A 27,929-nucleotide genomic window follows, 5' to 3' on the forward strand; every position below is an offset into this window, starting at 1 on the left:
AAACGTTATTGCGTCTCCTAACAGCCAGGAAGAATTATCACAGCTTTGCGTCAGAGGATGCGGAGGCCCAAGCACTCGTATACAACTTTAGTCCGGTGAAAACCCATAAGACGAGTGCCTTCGAGCAAGTCTATTACTTTTAAGCCAAACAAAAAACCTGATTTAAATTATTAGCAATTTCTTTGATTGTAATTTTTTTAAACTTAATTTAGCATGAATTTCAATCAAATATGACACATGCTAATGATATTTCTCAAATGTAATTGTATTGTAAATTCTTTAATAATCATTTGATTGCTGTTACTGATTTTTGTCAAATTAAACAGTCCAAAACATCGAAGGCAGAGTCAGTCTTTATTATAACCTCCATTTTCTTTTGTCGTCTTTTCGGTAAAAACAAAACTGATGCAGTTCGTGGCCTTTTACCTTTTATTATATTCAACTTTAAGCCCGTAAGTGTATAGTTGGATGTAACCTCGGGTAAAAGCAGCTGAAATGCACAAATAATCGGATAAAAGCATTTTTTCCAGAATAAAATAACATTTACACATCAATCACAGTACAACCAGAAATGTCATTGATGCTACCCATTAAAGAACATTCAAGATGTCAAACCGGAGTTCAACGCAAAGACATGCAATGGAACGAAAATGGTTAAATGCGCCTCAATCATTGTTTATTTTAGGGTTAGCATTTTATTGTTAGCATTCTAAGCAGTGCTGTATTTGCTACAAATATAAATTAGGCCATTTTGTCTACTAACCATGCAGATTCTGTACATTTTATAGCATTGTGCTAGTTCACGTCACATAGCCAAAAGGCTTGCGTTTAAAAAATATACTTTACAACGTTCAAATTCGGTTTTTGCAAGGATATTCCCGGGAATATTATACAGCACAAACGATAACAATTGAAGTTTGAGCTTTTCAAAGAGTCGCCTGGCGATAGTTGCTAATGTGCTTGCTCGCTTTACTTGTAGTATTTTTGTGGGGGGGGGGGGTCAAAGTAAGGCAGTAAGGTGAGTGAAACGAGAAAAGGAAGTAGTATCCGGTTAAAGATGGCGACACAGTGGAAACAAAAGGCTTGGATAACCTGGTGGGTGCTTGTGTGCTACTTTACATACATCGACAAAAAGCACAGTCCAACATGGAAAGTTCATCACAACGTTAGAAAACAGCGACACTTCCTGTATCCACAGAGTTTCATGAACGCTACCGACCAGGTATGATTTATTTTTTCCTTGCCAATTATGGTACAAGTTTGAATGATGTTCCTTTCCTTCCGCAGCGCCAGTCCTGCTGCTCGGGGGCTCGTCCATCATGCCGCACGTGAACGGTTCAGCGTATTCCACAGTGTCACTCGTACTCCAAAGACAGAAGATGATGAGCGATGGGAGGAGATCCTCGGCTGCTCCGGAGGCAGTCTCAAGTCCAGCATGCTGCGGTTGCATAATCTTGAGGACACCATTCTTGTGCTTGGACATGTTGACGGACTGACCGGGTCTGGGTGGGTTTTTGTACGAGGCGGGGTGTGCGGGTGCATCGGTCAAGCTAACCTTCGTCTTCATTCTCTTCATCTACCTCGTCCGGGAGCCGCTCCGGGAGCCTGAAGCATTCCTCAAAGAAGTTGACCAGCGACTGGCTGAGGTGCTGCTTGGTGCCCTCGTTGTGGATGAAGTGGCCTTCGTCCGGGTAGATCTGGCACGGCGACAACAGACTGTAAGTTGGACATTATTGTTTGCTAGTTGAAAGCCCTGCAGGAGCATGCCCAGCTAGCGGCATGTTGGAAAGATGGGGGCGGACCGTTAAAGGAAGACATGGCCACTAAGACGATCAAGAACTCATTGTAATCATTGTCATTGTAGCGATGACTACATGACAATTTGTGTCTTCCTTTTAACGGTCCGCCGCCATCTTTGCACTTGAACAACACGCCGCTAGCTGGGCATGCTCCTGCGGGTTAAGGCCTCCATTCATTTTTCTACAGCTTATCTTCACGAGGGTCGCGGGCCTGCTGGAGCCTATCCCAGCTGTCTTCGGGCCAGAGGCGGGGGTACAAGCATGAATAAATTAAAGCAGGTAGTTACTTTACATCACTCTGTAAATGTAGCGCTAGCATAAAATAAGGCATTACTTATGTGGCCCCACCAACTCATCAGTACAACTTTTACAAAACACTGTACTATGTACTATGTACTATGTAGGGTATACTAGTGTTGGAACGTGCCCAATTCTTACTTCTGACATTATGCTACCGTAGTAACACCACCACATACCTGTAACGTGTAGTTGGCCTTTTCATGGATTAGCTGAGCAATCAGTTTTGCTGTATGCTGGAAATGGACCTTTTCTACATGGGGGAGGGGGTGGGTGGGAAGAGGAGGACACAATGTAATACTATATCATCCCATGTACAGACACGCCATCGTCTTACCGTCTGCCGTTGGATGGATGATGAGAAATTTCTTGTCGAGGAACTGAGCCGCACGGTGCGCTAGATTGGCCATCTGGGGAGAAAAATACATAAAGTTGTTTTAGCTTCGGCAGGAATTTTTACAATGGAGAATGATTCATAATTACCGTGTATGCCCTCGGGTCGGGCTTGGGCATTCCAAGATATCGCTCCGAAAACGCTGATGCTGAAAGAAAAGGAAGTTGTGTTAGAATTAGCATGTTCTTCAATTAAGGAAACAATTCTGAGCAAAACGGAAACAAAGCTAACCGTATAATTCAAAGTCGGTGATTGGCGAGAGAACGGCACCGCATCTGGCAGGAGACAGGTCGTCGCTGAGCAACAAGCTGGTGATGTAGCCTCCGTACTCCTGGGGGACGGGGGGGGGGGGTTTCGTCGGAACAGCAGCAGCAGTCAGTCTAAGCAAATATGTGGTGCAAATGGTAAACTCACCTTTCCGAACGCTCCCACTCTGGTCTTGTCGATGTACGCCTCTTGTAGGAGGAAACTGCAAAGTAAATAAAGGAAATGTATTGTCTCCTTCCTGTGTCGGCTGCACACACCGCCTACCTGATGGCGTCCCTCTGGTCGTGCTCCTCCAGCACGCCAACCTTCTTCTGGATTCGGTGCAGCAAGTTGGTACCCTGGAATCCGCCGCCGCGCCCGTCGCAGCGCACCACGATGGCACCAAAGCTGCTCACCAACGCCGTGGCCCAGTCCATGTGGAAGCGCTCCGACACGCTCTGGCCACCGGGGACGCCATCGCTGCATACGCACCGAGACAGTCACCATCATCTCGGTGCAAAGTGATGGTTAGGTTAGCATGCGTGTGCTTCAAGCTTACATGATTAGCAGCAGAGGGTAGTGGGACGTCTCCACAAAGGCGGCTGGTTTAAGGATCTGCATTGATAAAGCTGTGGACGACACACAGATTCAACTCCCAATAATGATCTGCGTCAAACATGGACACCTACTGTAGTCTTCCATGTTGATGTCCTGGTATTCCACGATGGGCATCTGCATGTCGTCCAGCGTCAGCCTCAGCATGTCGTTGCTCTCCAGTTTGTGGACTTCAGCGAGACCTGAAAAGGACAAAATGGTCAATTCACTGTTGAAGTGGTGTTTTCTTCCACCTGAGTAAATAAAGCATTGCGGTCGCCCTGACACACGCGTACAGGAAGTAATGTGATTTCAGAATGCCGATGTTGCATGTACACGCTCCTAATTTAATAACATCCTTTGCCAGGCACCATCAGATTATGTCGGCGTGTGGAAGGTTAATGTTTACGTGTTACATTAGAACAATGATACTCTACAAAACCAACGTGTTCAGTGGCGTTCTGACAGTTACAGAACAACCAAGTTATGGAAACAAAACTACATAATTTGGGTTGATTTCTACTTTCATCTCTTCCCATTAATATATCAATTGTAAATTATTATTAGTGAAAAGAAACTACATGATTGAATTCTTAAGAGAAATGAAATACTGTGTGTGTGTAGGTCGTACTCACCTTCTGCATCATCATCTCTTTGTGTCTTGAAAACAGACAGGAACGGGACGTCTGGGCCTACGTGGAACAGCACCAGGACGCCAGGATCGTATTAGTAAGACAACAGTGACACAACAATAATAAAAGATGTCAGAGCGGAATAGCTTTTTCCCAATCGAGGCAAAGCTTTGACAAGTTTTAAGGCAAAAATTGGAAAACAAATGAAGTGAGCGCTGCTCTTAGCAAATAGGGAGCACAAGCCATTCTGACTGAATCGTGTTTGCCGCTTGCAATGTGAGGATGATAGCGTTTGTGTGCGGCACATAAATCAAATGTATGGACAGAATTGGTTGTTTTTTTTAGGCTCACTTGCATTTGACAATAATCATGGTTGGGCTCATTTTGGGTACAGTAAGGGAGCAAGTGTAAAAACAAAACGCTTAGCTTGTGTCCAATGGCCAAACAGGAGACTTTAATGACATTGTTTTATACATGTTACCATCATAATGTGTGCTTTTTGGGTTAGCAAATACAATTTTAATTATCGTATATTCCGGACTATAAGTCACACTTTTTGGTTGGCTGTTCCTGCGACTTACATATACCAGACAGCCACAAGAGGGCACCAATATCCCCAACTTAACAATTAAATTCTGTTCGTTTATTTTTCATGTTCTTTTATTAATGTTAGAACTTGCCTTCCAAGATGATGTAACAAACAAGTTTGTAAAATAAATTACCCACATAAAATGTGACTTATGTAGGTTTTTTTTCTACCTAATTATACATTTGTGGCCTTGTGCGACTTACACTCGGGAGAAACTTATAGTTCAGAAAATAAATGCAAAAAATGGTTGTAATGAGATTCCGTCTGGGAAATACTTTTCCACATGAACAGCAAATTAAATTACGCAGAAATGATACAGCCCTAGTTTTCAAACTCTGGCTGCTCCTCGGCACCATTGCTAACATGGCAGCCAAAGCCTAGGCTGCACTGTATGTGTTATACTTCCTCTGTGTACAGTACCCAAACATCCTGTTCTTTACTGACCTTGGCAGTGCAGCAGGAAGTAGCTCATGTTGTGGCAGAAGGAGCCGCCGATGTAGCCGCAGCTCTCAGACAGGCCGCACGACAGGCAGCGGCGGTTGAACGAGCCAAAAGTGTCGGCGCTGAGGACACAAAGGCCAAAAGGTAACACCCAGAATTCCCGCCGGAATTAGGAACATGTCAAAATACCTGTAAAGATGTCTTCGCTTGGGACCGTCTTCTGTGCTCAGAAAGTATCTACAGGACGGGAAACAAGCTTGAGTAAAAACACGGTCAACGATTCACGATAACCAATCCGTGATGCTCACATGAGCTGGTTTTCTTCGTCATAGGCCAGGACTTGCGTCACGTCCCAGTCGCCAGACGTGATGGACTGCAGCGTGTCCGTGCTGGTGTTGGGCTGCAGGTCAAGCAAAATATCAAATATGAATATAATATTATTAAATGTGCATGTTGATGTCAATACGAGTGACTGGCATACCTGCGAGATGGACATGGAGATGTGGAAGAACTTTCCACGGCCTCCTTGTGGGATGGCCCGTGTGAAGAACAGCTTCAGACCGTCTTTGGAGAACAGAGGCTTCTCGTTCTAAAAGACATGACAGCACTCCAGCGTTAGGTGTCACGCTGGCGGGAGCTATTAATAGCCGCTTTTGGATGCACGTCAGCATCTCACCTGCCTGTGAAGCCACCCCTCGCTCTCGTCCTCGTGTTTCTGCGGAGAACAGAGGACAGCTTGGCACAGGACAACTCGGATGCGCCGAATTTACACAGTCGAGACTGACCTTGATGCAGACCCCCGTCGTGGCCTCGCACAGTGTCAGCATGGAGATGTTCTGCGCCCGGTTCAGCCAGTTGACAGCCAGTTTGGTGGTGGTGGCCCATTTCACCATGGTCACGTAGAACTCACTGACATGCAACGTAATGCATATACCCATTACTGGGTGTACTCTCAAGGGGAGCTTAGATATACTTCAGAGTAGGCAGTGTACAGCTTGTTTAGCAGTATGGATCTCAATGAACCACATCTCCAAAGTCTTGGCAGCCCTCATGCTCATGCTCACACTGTGAGGAAGGAAAAGGAATGTCGCATATTTTTAAAAAATATATTTTAGCCCGAATACAGTATTAACGTGGACATACATTTGTATTCGTCCCTCTAAAATGCGCGTTTTAAACGTCACCAGCAGAGGGAGACATTACAAGAAAGATGACTCCTCTGTTCAGCGTTTGAGTCTACATTACGTTTGATCCACTGATAATGAAATTGTGGATTCATTCAAACTTTTAAGCTTTTTTTAAATCACCTCTGTTATAATATCCATCAAGCTTGCCGGCTGGATGGCGCAGTTGGTAGCAACAGTGGGTCCCGGCGCATGGGCTCCGAGTTCAATACCTCGTCAGGTCAGCTGAAGTTTGTTTGTTTTGCTATAGCTCCTGGTTCAACAAGCGTGAGCATCACCTCCGTTCTATCATCCACCAAACATGCCAGCTGTATGGCGCAGGTGGTAGCAGTGGTGGGTCATGGTCCATGGGACCAGAGTTCAAAGCCTGGTCAGGACAGGTTAAGTTATGCTTGTTTTGCTATCGCTCAAGGTTCAACATGCATCGTAATCATCACCTCTGTTATAACATGAGCCAGACTTGCCAGCTGAATGGCGCAGTTGGTAGCAGCGGTGGGTCACGGTCGATGGGACCAGAGTTCAAAACCCGGTCACGTCCAATGTTGCTTGTTTTGCAATTTCGCCAGGTTCAGCATGTATTATGATCATGACCTCCATTATATCATCAAGCATGCTTGCTGGCTGGGTGGCTCAGGTGGTAGCACCGCTGATTCATGGTGTGGGAGCCCTTGGTTCAAACCCCAGCAGCGCACGCTGCAGTTGTTACTTGTTTTAACATTTCACCAGCACCTATCGTACTCATGACCTCCGTTATATCATCAAGCATGCTTGCCGGCTGGGTGGCTCAGGTGGTAGCACCGCTGATTCATGGTGCAGTGGAGCAAGGTTCAATACCCGGTAAGGGCAACTTCAGTTGTTGCTCACACCCCTTTTTGTGCCGACTGGGAAGGCAACGCCCTATCATTTTTGTTTTGGTTTTTTTTGGACCGACTAGGATTTGAACACAGTACTCCAGCACCATGAATCTGCGGTGCTACCAATGGAGCTAGTCAGCTGGCAGACATTCATGATGTTATAACGGAGGTGATGACTGCGATAGGTGTTGGAACTGGACAAATGGCAAAATGACCTACACTTGCCGTCATAGGACCAGAGTTCAATGTTCAAGTTCAAGTTAAGTTTGTTTTGCTATTGCTCAAGGTTCAACATGCATCGTAATCATCACCTCCGTTATAACATCAGCCACACTTGCCAGCTGAATGGCGCAGTTGGAAGCAGCGGTGGGTCACGGTCGATGGGACCTGAGTTCAAATCCCGGTCACGTCCAAAATTGCTTGTTTTGCAATTTCGCCAGGTTCAGCATGTATTATGATCATGACCTCCGTTATATCATCAAGCATGCTTGCTGGCTGGGTGGCTCAGATGGTAGCACCGCTGATTCATGGTGTGGGAGCTCTTGGTTCAAACCCCAGCAGCGCTCGCTGCAGTTGTTACTTGTTTTAACATTTCACCAGCACCTATCGTACTCATGACCTCCGTTATATCATCAAGCATGCTTGCCGGCTGGTTGGCTCAGGTGGTAGCACCGCTGATTCATGGTGCAGTGGAGCAAGGTTCAATACCCGGTAAGGGCAACTTCAGTTGTTGCTCGTTTTAACATTTCGCCAGCACCTATCGTACTCATGACCTCCGTTATATCATCGCCCATGCTTGCCGGCTGGTTGGCTCAGGTGGTAGCACTGCTGATTCATGGTGCAGTGGAGCAAGGTTCAATACCCGGTAAAGGCAACTTCAGTTGTTACTCGTTTTAACATTTCTCCAGCACCTATCGTACTCATGACCTCCGTTATATCATCAAGCATGCTTGCCGGCTGGGTGGCTCATGTGGTAGCACCGCTGATTCATGGTGCAGTGGAGCAAGGTTCAATACCCGGTAAAGGCAACTTCAGTTGTTACTCGTTTTAACATTTCGCCAGCACCTATCGTACTCATGACCTCCGTTATATCATCAAGCATGCTTGCCGGCTGGGTGGCTCATGTGGTAACACCGCTGATTCATGGTGTGGGAGCTCTTGGTTCAAATCCCAGCAGCAGTTGCAAAAAAATAAAGTTTCAAAAATACCAGTATTATAGAAATTTTATTTGAAATTTTGTAATTTTTTTTTAAAAACCAGCTGACTATTCCTATCCACCCCACGCGCAACCTCCCCACGACCGCCATGCCCCACCCCCCCCTCCCCACCTCGCCCCCCTCACCCCTCCGGCCATCCCCCACTATACGAGTTTGCGCCCACTTAACTCCACCTACTTCTCATTTTATGTTGACTTCATCCAGTTGGAGGCACATATTTAATTATCAATCCCTCAAGAGGCGGGATCATTTTGGAGGCGGGATCCCGCATAATTTCAAGTTGAGGGGGGAAGTTACACACACCCCTTTTTGTGCCGACTGGGAAGGCAACGCCCTATCATTTTTGTTTTGGTTTTTTTTTTGGACCGACTAGGATTTGAACACAGTACTCCAGCACCATGAATCTGCGGTGCTACCAATGGAGCTAGTCAGCTGGCAGACGTTCATGATGTTATAACGGAGGTGATGACTGCGATAGGTGTTGGAACTGGACAAATGGCAAAATGACCTACACTTGCCCTGACCGGGTATTGAACCTCGCTCCCCTGCACCATGAATCTGTGGTGCTACCAGTTGAGCTATCCATCTGGCAAACAGAACGATGTTATAACGGAAAATACCAAAATGAGAAAACAATGACCCGGTATTCGTAATCATCACCTCCGTTATAACATGCTTCAAGCTTACCAGCTGAATGGTGCAGTTGGTAGCAGCGTTATTTATATACATAGTCTCCCGGTCCAGCATGTATCGTCATCACCTCCGTTATAACACCTTGCATTGATACCTGGTGGCTAGCTCGGGGGATAGAAGCACTTGGTCATGGTTCAGACTCTCAGAGTTCAATACCAAGGCAGGGCAGTCTTCTTATTTAGTTGTTTTGCGATTGCTCCTGTGTATCCCGATCATCACCTCTGTTATAACATCTGCCAAGCTTGCCGGCTGGATGGCTCAGTTGGTAGCAGCAGTGGGTCACGGTGCGTGGGACCAGAGTTCAATACCTGGTCAGGTCAAATTAAGTTTGTTTGTTTTGCTATTTCTTTTTGTTCAACAAGCACCATAGTCATCACGTCCGTTATATCATCCCTCAAGCTTGCTGGCTGGATGGCTCGGTTGGTAGCAGCAGCGGGTCATGGTGCAGGCGAACAAGGTTCCATGCACGTCACCTCCATTATAAAAGAAGCATGTTTGGTGGCTGGGTTGCAGGATTCTTACAAAACATATTGTTCGCGCTCCTCACCTTAACCTCGGGTCATCAGGTCTCCTCATCTCGATGGTGTGAAGAGGACCATTCAGGTTGACCACATACAAAGTGATAACCGGGTTCTCCTCGCCAGCCTGCCAAATGTTTTTTTTCAGCCACTCCACAAAGTGAAGAAATGTCATTGAAACAGTCAGAGGTTCTACCTTGGGATAGTGGTACTCCTTCCCGGTGGGGTACGGCATGCCAGTAAACATGGGCAGCTCCATCTTGGGCACCAGGCTGTCGTTGATGGTGGCGTATGCTAACCTCGCGCCATCTGGAGACCACCAGTGGGCGACGTGGGAGTGGAAAATCTCCTCTGAAACAGTGATCACAACACAGCTATGAAACGTATGAAGACGGCAAACCAGAAGCGCGTTTTAATTACATGGCTGCAGGCCAGCTCGCTAACACTGTTGTCTGACAGCCAACAAGATAGAAGATGTGTTTAATGGCCTTTAATTAGAAGTACATTTTGTTTTCCGGTCCCCCTCTCGCCCCTTGAGGGGATCTGTCACTGCCAACATCGATAATTTGTGCACATAAACGCTTTTATTAAGAAGATTGCACTGAGAGAGCATAGACCTCCAGAAGGCTTGAAGAAGTTACTCCCGGAGTCTCTCCCTCACTTTGATCATGCTAACGATATTCACACGTTCTCCGCAGCACGACTGTGTGCACCAGACTCCTGTCAGACGTGCGCAGCCGCTCGCCACGGACAATTGGCACTTTGCTGAAGGACCCTTCACCTCAGAGAGGCTTGACCCCGAAGACTGCTAATGGCTGAGCTCCGCCGTGCCGACGCGCACTTCACCACTAATGGCTGATGGTCACACTTTCAGGCGCCGAAGCCACGAATGCTCACACTTGTTTGCTACTCCAGGCCAGACCAAAAAAAGAAAATATTAGTGCCTACTTTGGTGCAGTTGGCTAAGCAGTATTTTTGCCATGGGAGCAAAGACTGTAGTCAAGTAGAAACAAAAGTAAAATTACATCCCGACCATTCCTGCACCGGCTGACCAACCCTTCCCAAATATTCCCTACACAGACTTTGATCAGTTATTGACGTGAGCTAACCCTGTCTTTTCTCTGTTGTTTGCCGCGCAGTTGGACCAAACCGGACCAACCGGACTCGTCTGTTGTAAAGCAAAACCATCTTCACCAACCATCACTAAGCTGATCAACAGGAAAGGTTAAAAAAGAACAGAGAGTAAGTACAGCCTCAATGTACATTGAAGATGTAATAGAAGCAAAATTGAAGACAGAAGCTGCTTGTCATGTTCACATATTCCCAGCAGAGGGCAGTATTACCCCATGTTAAAAGCGGCACACCAGTGAGGCGCTACCTTGAGATAACAGGGACATTTAAGTCCAGCAAAACTGGCTTAATTACAGCAGCGGGCTTATTTTCCAGTCCTTTACTAGCAATTCTGAAATGACATTGAAAGATTCATAACAGCACAGATGCACGTCTCTCTCTCTCTCGCTCTCTGGCTTAGGGAACAGGCTGACTTGTGAGTGGGCGTCGTTTGTTTGTCAGCCAGTGAAATAACAATTTATGTGAAACACACTGCAGTTACCTCCGCCTGAACCGTGCCGACGATGTCAGGAAATCTCATTAGCGCTGGCCTCAATAGTGCAGCGCCGTAGCCTTGATTGTGTTTTCATGTCATCTCAGAGGTTGACTTTTTTTGTAAGGCATAACCAACACAGGCGGGCCGGGCGGTGATTGCACCCGCAGGTGTGAGTCTCTCATGCAAACAGACAAACATCCGCAGGGCAAACGTGGATCAAATCAAAGTGACGGCGGGTTCTTTTATCAGAGGAAAGCAGCAGGAGTCACATGATCCATGAGACTCTCATTCGCTCTTTAAATGTTGCTTTTAATATTTTTGGTGTCGCCTTCATTGGATGCACTATACACACACACACACACACACACACACACACACACACACAGATGGATTAAGGCGGCATTGCAAACCAGAGGATATTCAAGCCCGGGAGATTATTTGCCAACCTTTTTAGCCCTCCCCGCATCAAATCTGCCGCTCGGCAACAGGCGCGGCTTAAAAAACTCATTTCTCCTCAGTGGCATTCTGAGCCCCGTCTTGACCTTGGCCCCGGAAGAGTCTCGGTCATTAGCAAGCAAAATCAGCCCGGCCGCCTCAGCCAGTCAACATCACTACACAAGCAGTGCAGTTTTTCCTAAAAGCGGACTAAAGTGATACTATTAAGTAAATGCTGAATGGGCTTCAGTCAGTCAGTCAGTCAGTCGCTCGGTCAGATAGTCTTTCACCGGCAGTCTTTCATGCATAGCATTAGACCTTGGTGGGCATTGTTGGAGCACGGATAAACAAAGTGGTGGAGGACAAGATTAGTCAATGCCTGACCTGCTTTATGTTTTCTTTGTACGCTCTTATGCAAGGATACTAGGTGATAAATGCTGACGATAGAACTAAAACACTATTTTCTCTGACTTAGTCATGTGAGAAAAATAGGACAAGCTATCATAAGTCTTCTACTCCTGAACTGCCGCACACAAAAGGGTGAAAATTTGACGAAACATGCACCCCTTATGAGTTTCCCGTGGTATTATGTTCCTGACAAATTTTCCTCAAATCACCACAAAATGACTTTGAAGACTAACAAGCACAATTTAGTCAAATTGTTTGAAAAACATGGCCACTCTAAAGCTAAACGTCTTTGGAGGAGCACTAATTGCCCATTTGGGCTAATGAGTATATGAAGGATTTACAAAGCATTTTGAGCACCACACATTTACAATGATGACAAAAGCTGGACCCCTAAATGAATTTATTCTCTATTTATCATATATTGTAGGGAAAACATGCAGAATAACAACACAAATGGGCTAAGTGCAGAACCTTGAGGAACTCCACCTTCCTAACAAGCTAACAAAGACGGCCATCCCAGTTATTACTGTAGCCCAGACCACATTCTGGCCAAATTAAAGAGATTAAACAAACCAAAGCCATCAGCGCACACGACTTCCACGAGGAGATCTGGATGTAAACATTATAAATAGAAGCACATTTCAATTTCATCACCAACCGTTCAGGCCGAGTGAACACTGACTGAAGCTACCCACCCAAGCAAGGACGGACTTTTAATGTCAGCCATGAAAACTAATGACGACAAGAGCTACATGTTGCCAACATGAAATTAAAAACAGTCAGATAACCTTTGCCGTCCAGGCATTCAATTCCATTAGCACACGCGGCGGATATGAAAGGTTTTATCCACCGCTAACAGCATGTTGTACAGCATGTGCCAGTTTGTCTCCATCTTCTACCTCCATACCTGACACTTTTATTAAAAACGCCGATCCGCTGGTGCAGAGCGTGCACCCGACGCTGCAAATACAAATTCATTAGTGGGATGCTAACACAGCACCCCCCCCCCCCCCCCCTTTTCTTTCCTCCATTTTTAAGGCGCGGTGGCCTTGATCTGTTGCGATGATGCTAGGCGAGCTGTGTGACATCTGCATCGAGAGAGCGCCACCGATGAATTAATGCAAATCAAGCAATGTAGAACACTCACTCATTCCTTTTCCTGGCCTCGGAACGGCGGAAGCAAATTGGCAGATTCCATTTTAATTTACCTTCACAGAATAGAAGTGTACGCGCCCGAAATACTAACCCCGCTGAGGACACGAGGGAGTGGCGCGGCGACTCGGCGATACGAGCCTAAGAAGCACAATTAGACCCGATTGACTACTCTCGCCTCTCATCCCATTTCAGGTCGGCGGTTAAGGATGCTTACCTTCATACAGCCAATCACTGAGCCCGTTGAAGATGACGCCTTCCTTGCCGGAGGACACCAAGCGAATGGAGCGGCTCTCCACGGTGGAGCGATAGTAGATGTTGTTCTCGAAAATGAAGATCTACGGAAGGAAATCAAAGGTTAAAGAGACTTCTGGAGCAGGTACAATGAAAACATGAATGGTCTATGGACAGAACCTTGGTGGATTCCAATCTAATTGGACAATGGCACTTTACTGTGGGTTCTAAAGATACAAAAACAGCTAAAAATAGGTTAATATGCAGGTCACATTATGTAACTGGAGCGTTGTTGGCAGTTTAGTGACATATAAGGGTAATTATGGTAGTTTTTATCATGGTAATTATGGTAAGAAGTTTTGGTGTAACCCCGCTAGCTAAAGTATCAAACAAACGGTACCGAAGGAGCAAGAAAAGACTGCACGAGTGTCATTATCAGCATGCAGAGGACGCAGCCTGTGGTTCCGTGCATACACATTTACCATCACGGGTGGCTGACCCGGAACAGCACACCCGTCACCTTATCACAGGTGAGAATCGACCTTGAGGTCCAAACACACATTAGCATGACGCCTTTCACCTGCCTGACACAAGAGAGCAGCACACGGATTTGAAGTCGCAGCTTTTTTTTTTTTTTTATCTGAGCGACACCAAAAAAAAAAAAGGCTTTACTCTCAATGTGAGATAAGGCAGCAGACCCAGGGACCAGATTTGGGATCTGTTCCATGCTGCCAGAGCTGCAGGGCCTCCCAGATAACTGAAGGTGGACTGTTCCATTGCAGACAATAATAGGCTGTGTACACTCGCAGAATCTTGAAAATGTCTAAAGCTGAAATCAATTTTATTCGCCGACAAGAAGGGTTTACTTTGTTTACTTTTGTTAACCCATACTCTAACCTAGGGGTCGGCAACCCGCGGCTCTTCAGCCTCCTTGTTTGGAACCCCCAAGTTGGAGTACAGTATACAGCCTGAATATCAGCGCTACTTCCTGTGTGTCTACGATTGTTCACCTCCTCCCATTTGGGATGGACTGCTCCAACTTTAATCACCATTGTTCACTAGCAAGCCAGCTAGTCAACCAGAGCCGTGGTTCCTCACAGAGACCTCATAAGATGCCGTCTATTAACCCTAACCCTGAAAAACTGCTAACTGATTTCCAGAAAACCATCCAAGGAGTTTCCTCTCAATTGAACAACCTTTGTCATCATTTGGAGCTGAAGAAAGCGTGCAGTCTTCGTGATGAACGCCGCTCATCTAACCCTTGTGGTTCTGCGCCACACTCCGGTACTGATGGAGTCTCAGTCTTTTCTAGGTCACAGCACAAAGCCGACCCCCTTTCTCAGCGACAACCTCCATGGGCCCGACCCTTAATTACCCTCAGCCGTAATGTGAATTTGTCACCTCATACAATAACAATGGGACCAAGTTCATTAATATTCAACTTCATTAGATGCATCAGTACGTTGCAGGCCCAGACGCAGGATGCATGATGGGAGATGAAGACTCCACTGACCTTTATCCGCCCCTGCCCTTTTGCGACTTCTCGTCATGTTCACCAATTTCATGACTAATGTCAGCAAACTTTAGGCTGTATCAATCCAGCCGGCGTGTTAGTTAGTTAATCCGCTGACGAGATAACAGGTAATTAATAGCATTGTGCTGCAGGATGTAATCACTTAAGCCGCCAGGCTGAAGCTAATTACGCCACTGACGGCTTGTTATGATGCTTCGTCTTAGAAATGCAGAAGACCCCTGTAGTTGCATCCAGGAAAGGTTCTGGGGCAGATCCTCGATCACGGTCCAGTAACGACCATTTAAAAACACCCCTAAAGAGCATCAGCCCCCCCCCCCCTGTGCAGCGCATGCACCAGTCAATCCTTCGACGCAGAGTCCATCCCGTCCACTCGTAAAGCGGCCATCTTTACGAGGCGGCCAGGAAAATGGTGTATTTCTCCAGTCTTTTAGTCGGCGTCATCAATCCTCCGGAGATCAATAGCAAAAGGAGCGGATCAGTGAAGAAGACACGGCAGGATGTAAATAATGGAGGTCAGGCTTCAGCTCCAATGTTTGTGCTTGTTCTTAGCTGCCTCGACTCACCAGACACTTCATTAGGATTGTGGGGGATGTCCTCCTTACCAGTTGCTGACCCTCCGGACCCCAGCCGGCGTACTGCAGCTGAGCGTTGCGGACCTCGGGCGGGTTCAGGTCCCATGTCTCCCTGGAAGGCAAGTAAACCCAAAGCCAAGGAAGGCGTTGGATAAGAAATGTCATCAGTCGGGAGGCATGGTGATTGGACGTTTACGTCCGTTGAGGCAAAGACTTACGGTGTCTGGAGGCTGCAGATGATGTAGAAGGCGGTATATGAGTGCTGGTACACCTAGCGAGGGGATAAATATGATCAAATACATCCAATGCTCGGTAGAAGTTCAACTTTACTGTTTATTCTGCAGCCTGTTTAGGCAGCAAACGTGTCGGGCTTGAATGAAGCTGATAAATAGGGCGTGACCCTCGGCTAAGGTGGGGGGCAGAAGCACTTTCTTTCCTGGTCTCAGTTGACCAATAAGACTCCAGAGCCTTGTCTATCACTACTTACATAAAATAGAAATAACTTCTGTAGTGATTAGCATTAGCGATTAGCATGGCGACTTCAAACACTTCCAATTTCGAGCCACTGCTGTAATTACTACCAGGGTGTTTACATTAATTGGAGAGGCTGTTTGAAATCTCACTCCATATCCTGTTTTTTAAGATTTAACAATGATGTGGAGTGCATGAGAAAGTTGGTTTCCCAGCAACATTTTAAAGCACACGCAGAGGTAGATAAATGTGATGCAGCTGCTAAAACCACAGCGGTTACTTTTGTAGACCACAGGGATGTTAACAGGAGCGTTGCGGTGGATCATTGGGCTCTCCCGGCGTTTTGAAGACTAATGATGTTGATTGTCCCCCACCGCCATTAACTCCCAACCTGCTCATCAGGATGCCAGCCAGGCGGCCGTGTCAGGGCGGCGCTAATTGAAGCACCAAACAAAGGAACGAGAGCTCACCGGCGCCACGTTGTAGGCCAGCAGCACGTGCTTCATGTCGGGAGACACCTCGTACTTGCTGGCTTTGTACATTTCCTGAAAAACACTTGGCGTCATTCCACACGCACGCTATTGTTTCTTTAAAAAGTCGCATCCATCTTCAACAAGTATTACTTTTGCGTAGCACGTTTGTGAGTAATAAGACGCATTAATGACTCTTTAAAAAAAATAAAAAATCGCTGACACTGTGAGACAGGCTGGATTTAATCCCTCTCTCTCTTCCTGTGATTGCAGCCCAGAGCGGGAGAATGACTTACAAACTTCTTATGATGCACCAAGATGGTCTTCTCGTCGGTGTCGACGTTGAACCACACCACATCGCCGTCACGGCTACGGTACAACAACTCATTATCTGCCGAGAGAGAACAGAGACGGAGGTCTTAATTCTACATTCTTAACACCAGCGCCATAAATCATTATATATCAGTCGTGGAATTACACCAAGGTCACAGCCCCCCCCCACACACACACACATACCAAAAACCGCACTGGGGTCTGCTTGTAATATTCTGATGACATCATCTACCTCAGTCAGCTAGACTCAACCAGCAGGGGGCGGCGTGCCCGAAACAGACGTCCCCGTCAGCGGGCCGGGCCCCGTTTACGACGGCGCGGGGAGCTTTTGATTTGAGGGAGCAGAGCAAAGCCGTCAAACATAACGAGGCGTCAGCATGGCGGCCGTTAGCGGCGTTGATTAATCACAGTCTGCGGGGGCTGCGGCCCGCTGCCGGGGCCTCCACGAGACACGTTCATGCAATTTTAAACAGCTTGTTAGGATTCCGATTCAATGTCGGAAAGTGCGAGCTATGGCGAAGATGCGCTCATAACGACAGGAAGTACGTTTGTCAGCGTTATCTATCTCTGAATGCGCTTTAAAATGTCGCTAGTCAGCTGCGTACCGTGTACAATCAACCCATCAGTGCTACGACCGCTGGCGGAGCGGTTTGGTACTTTCCACTATTACAACATTGGTTGTATTGTAACCTCAAATCCAGACCTCCATGGGTTGATCCATTTGATTTTTTAGGATGTTTATTTAATCATAAAAGTAAAATAATAATAAAATAGTTAATAAATAAAAAAATAATAATTTTTAGGACCACATTTCCTACCAGTTGAGCGTGAAAAGCGAAGCTGGTCATCATGTATATTTAATAATATGTATATTTAATAATAATAATTACTAATAATTTAATAATATGTATATTTAACATCCCCTTCCGTCCGTCTCCTTTGCCTTAAGTGATCCAGACATGTCCACATGCACCAAACTCATGTTATGCACCGTGTTTGCTAGCTGCTAGCTAATTGACTAATTCCAGGTGACTAAATTACCATTACAGGCGTTGGGGAGGGGGAGCAAAGTCGGGTATTTTTAGGAATCCCCAAAAGCTCATGGCTTCCATGTGGAAAAGTCTTCATGTGTTTCCAAACAAATAAGCCATTATCGCTGATGAAAGCGCTCCTGCCGCGGCTAACTAGCACTTGCAGGAAGATGGCGGCCAATTAGCGCTAATTGTTTTCCGTAACAACAAAAAGGCGATGCTTTATAGGAAAATGATTCAAAATCTGCAGGATGGTTTTAGTGCATTGGTATTACGATGTTGATTTTACCGGGCGGACGCAAAAACAGCATAGGCGATTCTCCTGAATGTTTGAGGGTTGGAATCCAACTCAGGTTCGGGATGGAGGAAGTGCTTTGTTATCCGTGGATATGCTGTGAACCAGCGGTCTCGTCCTCCATCGGTTTCCCTGTTTGGTATCTTCTCAGCGGCCTTGCGTCTTATCTTTCTGCCGGGTTATTACGGTTTCCACTTCACCTTCCGCAAAAACCACAGGAGCAATTTCCCTGAAACTTCCTTGAGGGTTGGAAGCCAATTAAAGTTATGGATTCAGGAAGCCCCCCCCCCCCCACACACACACACACACTTTTAATAAGCATTTTCCCTGGATTTCTGCGTGAATAATGCATGAATCTTCAGGATAAAATGGCAAGCTACGGTAGGATTGTTGGGACTTGTGCTTTTCCTCATTAAAAGTTCCCTCCCAGCCTGTGGTCCCCGGAAAGCGACTTCCCCCGATCATTCCCACGACCGCCCTTGTCAAGGCTTCCTCCTCTTCATCATTTCAGTCCTTATCGGCCCGCCATCACCTCTCAAACCCTTTGTTTCCTCGCTCGCTCGCTCTCTCCCTTCAAGGCCAGCAGCTATTTATTTTTTCCCGGCTACCTGAGGCGCTACCAGTTCCCTTCAATCCACCGCTCTGCTTCTCCTTTCCTGTTAGCCCAGGGTGCTGTTTGCTGTGCTGATCTATTGCTTCTCATGGCGCTATGTCTTATTAATACAGCAGCCCGCCTTGGGCCACGGGCCTGCCCTCTCCAGGGTGGGGGTAGGAGGGGCAGGTAGCGAGGAGAGGCATCATATACAAGGCTAGCTAGTGCAGGGAGGCTGTCAATCATTGGGCCTGTGCCTTGTTCGCGTGACAGTAACTCAGTGGCGGTCGGGTACATTCATTCAATATAAATGTCATCCAACCTCTCTGGGTTCGCTTTTTATTTGGCTTTGTCATGTGTGAAGATGATCGAATGCTAATGAATGCGGGAGCGGGTCATGGATTCGGTGCGCTGTTACAAGAAAGACCTGCAAGACAACCTCAGGGGTAAAAGAAGGAGCCCAACATGTAATCCTTGTTGTGCTTATTTAGGGTCCTGACACCCCTGACCAGGAACGGAACCCGTTAGCAACCCGAAGACCACCTCCCCCTCTCAGCGCCTCGAGTTCTGCTATAAAAGGAGGAGATAAATATATATATTTTTATAAATAAAACAAGGATTGGATACTATAGGGATGTTAGGTCATGTCTATAGGGCTCTAATAATGTTGAAAAGTCTATTTAGAGAAATAAATAAGGGATTCACTTATCACGGCCGGTTCAAGGACAAATTAAGTGTGATAAGTGAGGGACTACAGTGTACCTACAATAACACTTGTAGGGTTAATTCATTCATGATTATTTTAGTTAGCATGATTAAAAATGGCAGACCTTCCGCAGTATCACAGTCATTAAAAAACATGAACGCGATCCTAAATGGCAAATCACACTACTTGTCCTTTAGCTTCCTTCCCGCTTCTTAATGAAAGAGCTGGAGTTGAATTCCAATTCCATTTCTGACTCCTGATTAATGAGGGCAGGAAGTGAAGAATGGCAGCACCAACAAATGAAGCAGAAATTGCTGCAAATCAAAAATATAAAAACCACCCAGAGCTACAGTCAACCTGCCGCCGGCCACTTTTAACAACGGAACTCATTTTTCAGGGGTGTCAATCAGCTCCCGCGGCCCGCCGCCCGCCGCCGCCGCTTCTGTTTTCTCATTTCGACAAAGCGTGAAGCCTTGCCTTTTATTTTTACCGTTTGTTTCGCCTGCAAAACGCAGACGGTTAAGCCGCTATCATCCCATTTACAGCCATTAGAAGACTTAGCACAAATCATCAGTTGTATTATTCGCCGTCCGGCAGCCCTTTCTGAAATGATAACACAATAATAACGGCGTAGTTAGCCTTGTTTATACCACACACACTCCCGTGCTTATGTCACAACCACTAGCATATGTCATTTGGGGTTTTTTCTCAGCTGCGTGGGAGGATGGAGTGTTAATTCACACCATGCTTTTTCTCATCTCTCCTTTCCGCAGGCACAAATAAGACAAATTGGCGGTTTTTCCAGTGCGATGCGAAAGCTATTATTGCGAGCCACCGGAAATGGCAGCCGGGTGGCAAAACATGCATAAAAATCCAAGAGGGAAGCCTGGTATGGACTAGTGAGGAAAGGCAGACGTCCACATATTCACCAAGGTAATGAAAACAGTCAAACCTCGGCTTCCTAACGCCTTCATATGATTCCCTTTGCGGGAAAACATTCTCCTTTTCATTTTTGTCCACTGCCTGGATTATCGTACAATATTGCTCTTTGGGAACAAAGTCAATGAAAACAGAGGCACCGCTCTGTGGGGAAAATGTCCGTTTCCTCCAAGGAAATGATTTTTTTACCCAGCATTATAATGAGGACAAGCGGCATAGAAAATGGACGGAAGGTTATTAAAGGATTTTAAAATGAAGCATGAAAATGCAATCTACGATCAATTGACCTTAAAGATGCTAAAACCAATCCACTATATGTCAGGATAGTCGTCCTTCGCTATATTGCAGTTTGAGCATCGCACACTCACTATATCCCTTAATAATTTAATAATAATCATTTTTAATTCATAAATAAATGAGCGCCGTTTTGTGGCCGATGAGTCAAAAATATTGACAAGACAATTTGGTCTTGATACTGTATCTTTCACGCTGCATGGAGACTAGTTACTCAGCTAGCAGAGCCTACATAGCGAAAAAAAGTCAGTGCGGAAGTGGTAAATTTTTGGACTTCTTGGTCAGTCTTCCCCAATTCGTTTTAGACACTTTAAGATTAGAATAAGTAAATTGGCAAGTCTAACTAGTTAGCTTGCTAGCTTCCCATGCTAGTGGTGACTGTCCTATGTCCCTGTGGTGATCCAGTAGCCCGCACATTGTGATGTAAACAAAGAATAATACTGCATCCCTGATGAAGATACTGTACAGTTTACAGATGAAAAATGGAAGTTGGAACTGAAAGAACATGAAGATGTGACAAAAATAGCATCGGTTTTCAAGCTTCTCTCAGACGGGTATCAGAAACGGCAGATTGGTGGTGTGATGTTTCAGCAGCTGCTGCACTGAAGCGGATATAGGACGCCGTAGTCTTGTTGGATCTTCCTCCTGGGCTGCGCTGAAGCGGATGTAGGACGCCGTAGTCCTGTTGGATCCTCCTCCTGGGCGTTCCAGCAGAACGTTTGGTTATTGACCGCCGTCGAATGAGAGACGGTGGCACAGTGGAACGTCGGCGCCTGCAGTCAATCATCAGTGTTTGTGCTAATTTGATACGTGTCATTGCCAAGAGAAGCATCCATGGCTCCTCGACGTTAAGAGGTGACATTCCCATCATTACTCGGAAAGAAGAAGTCAATAAGGGGAACGTTTTTGCACCTTTTCAGTTTGCGCATCAAGGCCAAACGAGGCAATTCGGCAAGCGTGCCGCCACTTTATGACAAGACGCGCTTCACTCCTGTCGCCGTGGGACACTCTCAAAGTCACGGCGATAACGCTCGGCGGGATCCCCAGCTGGCTGACGGCCGAACAAACAGCTCCCCGCTCGCTTTATCTCGCCGACATCAGCCGGGCGGCGCGGCCATTAAAATGGCGAGCAGCTGCTGGAGTCGTCCCGGGGGAGGGGGAGTGCTTCACCTTGGCGCCGGCGGAATAATGTTGATGCTGTGTTTGATTCAGGCGGCGTGGACGCTGTGATTATGCGGCGTCGCCTAACTGCAGTCACATGACCGGGGGAGATTTATAACGATGGCGTGTGCACACCCCGCACTCGGAATACTGATGTCTCCGGGGTTATCTGTCACATATCACTTCCGTATTGACACGTTTACACTTTGTGTGATCCTTTTCCACAACACAAACACTTTCTTGCTATCTTGCCATCTTTAGGAACAAGCCGTAATCCTGTTGTCGCCACGGAAACCTTCAGGAGCAGTAAAAATCCTCGCTTGGCTTTATCTCAAAGCTCCCCGAGATTTTTTTTTTTTTTTTGCCGTCTGATAAGGCTTCAAACTCGGCGCTGTTATTCAAATCGACCTCCGTGTTCATGTTCATTCTTTGCGACCAGCGGCGTCTCCTTCTCTCCGCCTGCATGTCAATTAAGTCCTCAGCATTTGACTTTTCGTATTAAATTGAGCAACATTAGCTACACCTGCTACAAAGATAGCTACACCTGCTACGGGGATCATCAAGCCTGGTTCGTGCGCCTGTGTTGGGAAGCCAGCGTACGCTACGCCGCTTTACTCCTTCCCATGGTTGAGGATTTTCAAAATAATCTAAACGGTGTGGTAAGGTACGCATGGGGACCACACAAGCAGAAACCAAGCAGCAGTCTACAAAATGTCGGTTATGTAACATAAGGTAAGGTAAGGTTACTTTTACAGTCACTGACGATGTGAAAGACACCATGTGGCGGTGAGATCAACATGGACACCACCTTCTTGTTTTGCCGTGAGTTATTTTGGGAATTCAATCGGAGTTCCGTGCCTCAAGTGTCTGCATTTATTTTGATCACGGCTGAAATGGAGCCAAGTAAAATGATTAAAAAAAAGCATTACTAAATTCAAGAAGTAACTCATGGCAAAACAGGAAGGTGGTGTCTCTGCTGATCTGGCTGCCACATCGTGTCTTTATTAACAATGATGTTGACAATGAAGAAAATGTGTCATTAATATGCCTGTAGAACTGTTTTAGGCATGGAAAACTACGATTGTGTAACATTTTTGTGTGTTGTGTTGTGTGTGTTAGCAAGCCAACCGGCCGCTAACAAGGAAGTTTGACAACAGCATGACAAGACGGCACCAAGCGGAAAATGTTGTAGAAGACCAGGGCGAACAAGGCTTCACAGTACCCGATGCTACGGAAGACGCCTCATGAGGTACAAGTGGGGGTTCTTTTATGAAAATAACCGTTAAAGTCGTTGAAAGGCAGCCGCATATTCACCAATTTATCATCTCAAACTAGACGCGCTAAAGTTTTATCCCGCGTAACGACAGCGCAGAACCAACACTCCATTTAGCGGCTAATTGCGGAAAGGAAACATAAAAACGGGGGCCAAGTTAGTCTGCGCTGGAATGATTCCAAAAAGTAGGCAGCTCAGGTGATAATGAGGCCAAATGATCAGCTGATGATGTGTTGTCGTCTTCCACTCCGCGTCTCGCTGCAGTGAAGCGAAAACAAATAGCGAGAGATCGGCGCTGTGAACAGCACATCAATGAGGGGATCAAAGCCCTGCGAGGTCTTCTTGGCACTTGGAAAAATAAATACAATCCTGACTAGAAATAACAATATGCTCACAAACCGCCTGGAATGCTGAGTAGCGGTCACGGTCACGGCACGGCAACCACCAGATACCGCCGTACATACGGGACGCCACCCCGAGTGGCTGTCAGCCACACCTGAGTGAAGGGACGGGTGCTGAAACTGGACATGATTATGATAGTAACAAGACTAAGTGACTCAGGCACCAGAAACAAGACCCTGAACCTGACCCACACCAACGTTCCTTTGAGGTTCCACGCTAACGTGCTCCAAATGAACCAGACTTCATAGCGCCGAGACTCCCATGCCGTGTAAATGAGTGGAAATGAGTGTGCATGAACTCCATTTCCACTCCAGCGGTGTTACATAACGCTATTGGCTCCTGCTGCACAGCAGATGTCGGCGTCCAGATGCGTTTAAGAGCGCTTTGTTCTCTCCGAGGCTTGTTGGACCGCGATGGATTACGGGCTTGGTGGGCACAAACGGGCCGGGGGGGAGCCATCTCCTGCTCGGCAACATACGGAGAACAGAGGTCGCGAACACAGGAACGAGGCCCAACAATCACGGCGCTCATCAGCGTGTCTGATCCTCCGCTAACTGGAGAGCCAATCACGGGGGGCCGTAACAATGAAGGACGGCACGACTGAAGACTGAGCACCTCGTTACCCGTTCCTGTCTGCGCGGCGTGATGGCCGACGGCTGTTTCTGCCGGACACAAAATAACGGCCATAATTTCCCCCCCCTGGTTGGGTCTCCCGCAGCCACGCTGGTGTTGTTTGTGCTGCTGTTTATTTATTGCACCAATAGCTGCATCCACGCCGCCGCCGCCACAGAGAGGGGAGAAATATGAGTGTGGTGCTCGCAGGTAATTGGGAGGCTTTCCAGGCGTGCGGAACAAATCGTTTGGCAGGCGGGCCACACAAACAAAAGCGAGGACGGACCGACGACAGGGATTTTTATGATTAGGCATTTCTAATGGCGTTAATAGAGGAAAACCCCATGCCGCTTTTGTTATCGCAAAAATAAAGACAGATCTTCAAGTGGATAAGCACGGTTCAGAACCCTTGCAGATATAATGACAAGGCAATTTACGGGAGTAAATTACCAAACTAAATGCTAAAAGGTTGTACACTTGTATGCTAATGGCTTCAACGATGAATGCTCCAGTTTGACGTGGAATGGTCTTTACAGGAGACGCAGGATGATGAAGAGTTTAGCCAAAGGCAGGAATGTCAGGAAAACATCACTTTCATGCAAGCCAAGCTGTCCGAACAAAAGATTGATAGCCGGGCTTTGTGTTGCAGAATATAAAAGAATATATCTATTTTATATTACAAATGAATTAATGTAATAATTCAATGCATCTTATTTTTTAATACCATGCCGAGGGCCAATAAAAAATGAGCCGCAGGCCAAAAATGGACACCCCTGCCTGAAGGACTAGTTATAAGAGCTACTTTGCTAATTGCCACATCATGCTAGCTTAGCTTAGCCGCTGAAGAAAAACACTTACTGGAGTTGATTGATGGACAGTACGCTGGCAGAGCTCCAGGCTTTCATTTTAAGATGTGTAGCGAAGCCTGCTATTTTCTCACTAGGTTATAACCCTGCACTCGCCCCAACTTAATAGATGCTACGCATCACGTGCAACAATCTGGACAGGAGCTACTGTATGTGCTAACATTATATTTGAACCGCCGCATAATGCTAGCTTAGCCTAGCTGCTGAAGAATGTGTAGCTTCGAGATGTGTAGCGAAGCCTACTTTCTTACTCAGCTGTAACCCGACGACATAGACGTTGCAACAGCGAAACATCAAAAAATGAGACCGCAGGACACAAACGTGATCAACACTAGCATAGCTCTGCTAACGAACGCAGTTCCCTCAAAAAAGGGGAGCAATTCTTCATGCTTGGGGCTCATAAATTCCCCGACATGAAAAGGTCAGTTTAGCATAATCAGGAAGCCGTGCCGCACCGCCCCCATGCTCGTGACGATGGAAACGCAACAGGAAATGGACGTACTGCTGATCCATCCAGCGTTTGGGTCGTGAACTTGAAAATCTTTGCTGAAGAGGTCCCCGACGGTCACCTTCCCCTTGAGGGCGAGTCGGTCATCTTCGCCTGCAAACACAGAAAAGACGAGGATGATGAGGATGAATACGTGTTGGCCAAAGACGGTTGGATAGCATACGAGCTAAATAGAAGCAGTCAGCTTTCATTCCACCAGCAGACGGCGGGTCACTCTTCATTTCATCTTCATTTCATCCATCAATGCTCCCGACATCATCATCATCTCCTGTGGCTCATTTTTCCCTCCGTGGACGCTGGAGGACGTGATTAACATGTGGCTGCTTTCAAACTTATTGGAACTTATTTCCTGGTGTGAAAACATCCACCAAGACAAAGGCTTTCTTTTTTTTTTTACAGATGAAAGCCGGAAGACGTGTCGGCGAGATGTGTCATCTTGTGGGTGAGGCAACGTCTCTTCAGACGTCTTTAAAGTCTGAAGATGAGACGGACAAAACATCTCAGCTGATTCAGGTTCAAAACACAAAACAGACATTTTGCAGCAACTGTTAGCGAACCAAAAGAGTTGGTTTGTGTATTTCACATTACACTAATTCCTGTATTTGACTCCAAAGTACTTTTCCTGATGCAAACACACAAAAGTCAAGTCTAAGATACATGAAATATCAAAGCTTTTCCATCATTAGACAATGATCAATGACTGATGGCGGCCATCTTTTCCAACCAATCTTGCTTAAACATGGCCGCTACGGGCGTGGACCAAATTTAGTACTGAGTCATCCGAATGTTATAGCTTCATCTTCTTAGCCAGCGTGTTGAGCTGTGTGGGGATCAAACATTAGAGTTCAGTAACAGCGCCACCGTGTGGTGCATTTGGGAAACACAGCAGGGTTGCATTCATTCATTCATTCATTCATTCATTTTTGTCCGCTTATCCTCACCAGGGTCACGGTGGTGGGTGCTGGAGCCTATCCCAGCTGTCTTGGGGCGAGAGGCGGGGTACACTCCTGGACTGGTGGCCAGCCAATCACAGGGCGCATATAGACAAACAACCATTCACACTCACATTCATACCTATGGGCAATTTGGAGTCGCTATTTAACCTAGCATGTTTTTGGAATGTGGGAGGAACATGGGTGCATGTCGTCACATATTGTCACCCTTGAGTGCGCTGCAAACAAACGGACCCCTGAAACCAATGGCAACCAGAGAAAAAAAGGGCTGGTTTCTGGACCTGAATCACTTTTATTGCAACTGTTGATCTGAAATCATAGGAGAACGTCAACGTCAAGCTAGCAGGAGGGTTTGGAGGGGGAGGAGCGAGACATTTTACCAACCCGAATTCGACACATGAACTCCAGCTGAGGACGCTTGCATTTTGATTGGCAGCTCAAAAAAACAAAAAGTCAAAGTCAAAGATTTTTTTAAATAATCTTTTAGAAGTTGAAGCTGATATCAGTCCCTCTTGAGCGGCGACACAAAGACGACAATAAAAAGTCACACGACTGGATGGCGCCGTGTTTTGTCACATGGCGGCGAACAGACGGACGCGCCCCAGCTAATCCTCACGTCCTCGCCGGCGTTTCAACGTGAAAACAAACACCTTCTGACGCCAGCTGCTGTCTGCCTCCAAACCATCGACAGCGTCAGGCGGCGAGGTTCAAAGGATAAATGCTTATTTTACACTCACTTACGATAACCAGATGTACGGATTCAAACGCTGACTCGGACGGAACAGATGACGTTATCTACATTTTGTCCTAAATATAAATAGCTCCAGGCAAATCCCCCAAGTTCTCTGCTTAACGTGGTGCCATTGAAGGTGTCAGCAGTTTATATATGCTAATGCAGGCCGACCTCCTTTCAATACCACAGAGAGAGAGAGAGAGAGAAAGACGCCATCGAGCGGCCCACCTGGCAGCTTTGAAAGACGCCTCAAGTGTCTTAATGTGACAAAGACAAAGACAAGGAAGCATGCGGGGGGTCAGCGGCGTAATGAAGACCACCTCGGGGGCTAATGGACTACATCGCGGAGAGAACCTCACTGATGCCGTATTATAGGCGCCTATTTGTGGGACAATAAAACAGAAATACGATTCCTCCATCCACCCATCTTCTTCTGCTTCGTCCAACGGATCCCGAGGCCTTCCCAGGCACTTTGAGGGACATACTGTTGTCACTCCAACAAGTCTTGGGTCTGTCCTTTAGGCTTCCTACTGGGCGGACGAGGCATCCTCAAATGGCAGAGCCACCTCATCTACGGCAGAGCAGCGGTGCTCCACCATGTTCCTCCTGCTTCTGACCTTATCCTCGAAGGAGGAGCCCAACTCATTTTGGCCGCTTGTACTCCTAGTCTACCCAAAGCTCATGACCACAGGTGAGGGTAGGAAGGAACGTAGACCCATGAGTGAATTGAGAACGGCAAATGATTCCGACATGGAAAATGTTGATGTTTGATGTCAAACTGTCCTTGGAGGAACAAAGAATTTTCATCAAATTGTCCGTAGACTTCCCGCCAGGATCAGGTAAAAGACCCGAGGACTCAGACACACGTTGTGTCCTTGCCAGGAATCCATC

The 27,929-nt window shown here is 46.6% G+C and overlaps 2 protein-coding genes across 21 annotated transcripts in view; one reads left to right on the forward strand and one right to left on the reverse strand.

Annotated features, from left to right (window-relative positions):
• Positions 1 to 27,929, forward strand: part of LOC131108943 (gamma-glutamyl hydrolase-like) — a 35,292-nt gene that overhangs the window by 2,531 nt on the left and 4,832 nt on the right. Inside the window, exons 9-20 of one of the 16 annotated variants that reach the window (XR_009120584.1) lie at positions 1,288 to 1,718; positions 1,987 to 2,078; positions 4,002 to 4,059; positions 5,004 to 5,136; positions 10,598 to 10,700; positions 13,255 to 13,438; positions 13,671 to 13,823; positions 14,454 to 14,577; positions 16,614 to 16,714; positions 20,071 to 20,230; positions 22,811 to 22,940; positions 25,752 to 25,865. Coding sequence is in view for 1 of the 16 variants with exons in the window: in XM_058060409.1 (XP_057916392.1) it covers positions 25 to 143 (119 nt within the window). In the remaining 15 variants the exon portion in view is untranslated. Of the gene's footprint in view, positions 1 to 24; positions 341 to 1,287; positions 1,719 to 1,986; positions 2,079 to 2,416; positions 3,799 to 4,001; positions 4,060 to 5,003; positions 5,137 to 5,324; positions 5,427 to 10,597; positions 10,701 to 13,254; positions 13,439 to 13,670; positions 14,578 to 15,376; positions 15,524 to 16,613; positions 16,715 to 20,070; positions 20,231 to 22,810; positions 22,941 to 25,751; positions 25,866 to 27,929 lie in introns of those variants that run through there. The other 15 variants (XR_009120582.1, XR_009120583.1, XR_009120585.1 and 12 more) reach the window with 15 other exon arrangements.
• The window catches only part of LOC131108942 (dipeptidyl aminopeptidase-like protein 6), an 84,424-nt gene continuing 56,845 nt past the window's right edge, over positions 351 to 27,929 (reverse strand). For 3 of the 5 annotated variants that reach the window (XM_058060405.1, XM_058060406.1, XM_058060408.1), the window contains 24 exons: positions 25,347 to 25,445; positions 16,637 to 16,731; positions 16,341 to 16,415; positions 15,618 to 15,670; positions 15,430 to 15,511; positions 13,277 to 13,397; positions 9,655 to 9,809; positions 9,488 to 9,585; positions 5,778 to 5,901; positions 5,669 to 5,707; positions 5,474 to 5,581; positions 5,301 to 5,392; positions 5,182 to 5,229; positions 4,996 to 5,114; positions 3,966 to 4,022; positions 3,426 to 3,533; positions 3,296 to 3,365; positions 3,022 to 3,216; positions 2,905 to 2,959; positions 2,722 to 2,821; positions 2,580 to 2,638; positions 2,434 to 2,506; positions 2,276 to 2,349; positions 353 to 1,697 (listed from right to left, as the gene is read on the reverse strand). In XM_058060405.1, coding sequence (XP_057916388.1) covers positions 1,551 to 1,697; positions 2,276 to 2,349; positions 2,434 to 2,506; positions 2,580 to 2,638; positions 2,722 to 2,821; positions 2,905 to 2,959; positions 3,022 to 3,216; positions 3,296 to 3,365; positions 3,426 to 3,533; positions 3,966 to 4,022; positions 4,996 to 5,114; positions 5,182 to 5,229; positions 5,301 to 5,392; positions 5,474 to 5,581; positions 5,669 to 5,707; positions 5,778 to 5,901; positions 9,488 to 9,585; positions 9,655 to 9,809; positions 13,277 to 13,397; positions 15,430 to 15,511; positions 15,618 to 15,670; positions 16,341 to 16,415; positions 16,637 to 16,731; positions 25,347 to 25,445 — 2,246 coding nt within the window. In that variant the 3' untranslated portion in view covers positions 353 to 1,550. Of the gene's footprint in view, positions 1,698 to 2,275; positions 2,350 to 2,433; positions 2,507 to 2,579; positions 2,639 to 2,721; positions 2,822 to 2,904; positions 2,960 to 3,021; positions 3,217 to 3,295; positions 3,366 to 3,425; positions 3,534 to 3,965; positions 4,023 to 4,995; positions 5,115 to 5,181; positions 5,230 to 5,300; positions 5,393 to 5,473; positions 5,582 to 5,668; positions 5,708 to 5,777; positions 5,902 to 9,487; positions 9,586 to 9,654; positions 9,810 to 13,276; positions 13,398 to 15,429; positions 15,512 to 15,617; positions 15,671 to 16,340; positions 16,416 to 16,636; positions 16,732 to 25,346; positions 25,446 to 25,515; positions 26,105 to 27,929 lie in introns of those variants that run through there. The other 2 variants (XM_058060407.1, XM_058060404.1) reach the window with 2 other exon arrangements.

Source organism: Doryrhamphus excisus, chromosome 21 (assembly GCF_030265055.1).
Source record: "Doryrhamphus excisus isolate RoL2022-K1 chromosome 21, RoL_Dexc_1.0, whole genome shotgun sequence".
In the NCBI taxonomy this organism is placed as follows: Eukaryota; Metazoa; Chordata; class Actinopteri; order Syngnathiformes; family Syngnathidae; genus Doryrhamphus; species Doryrhamphus excisus.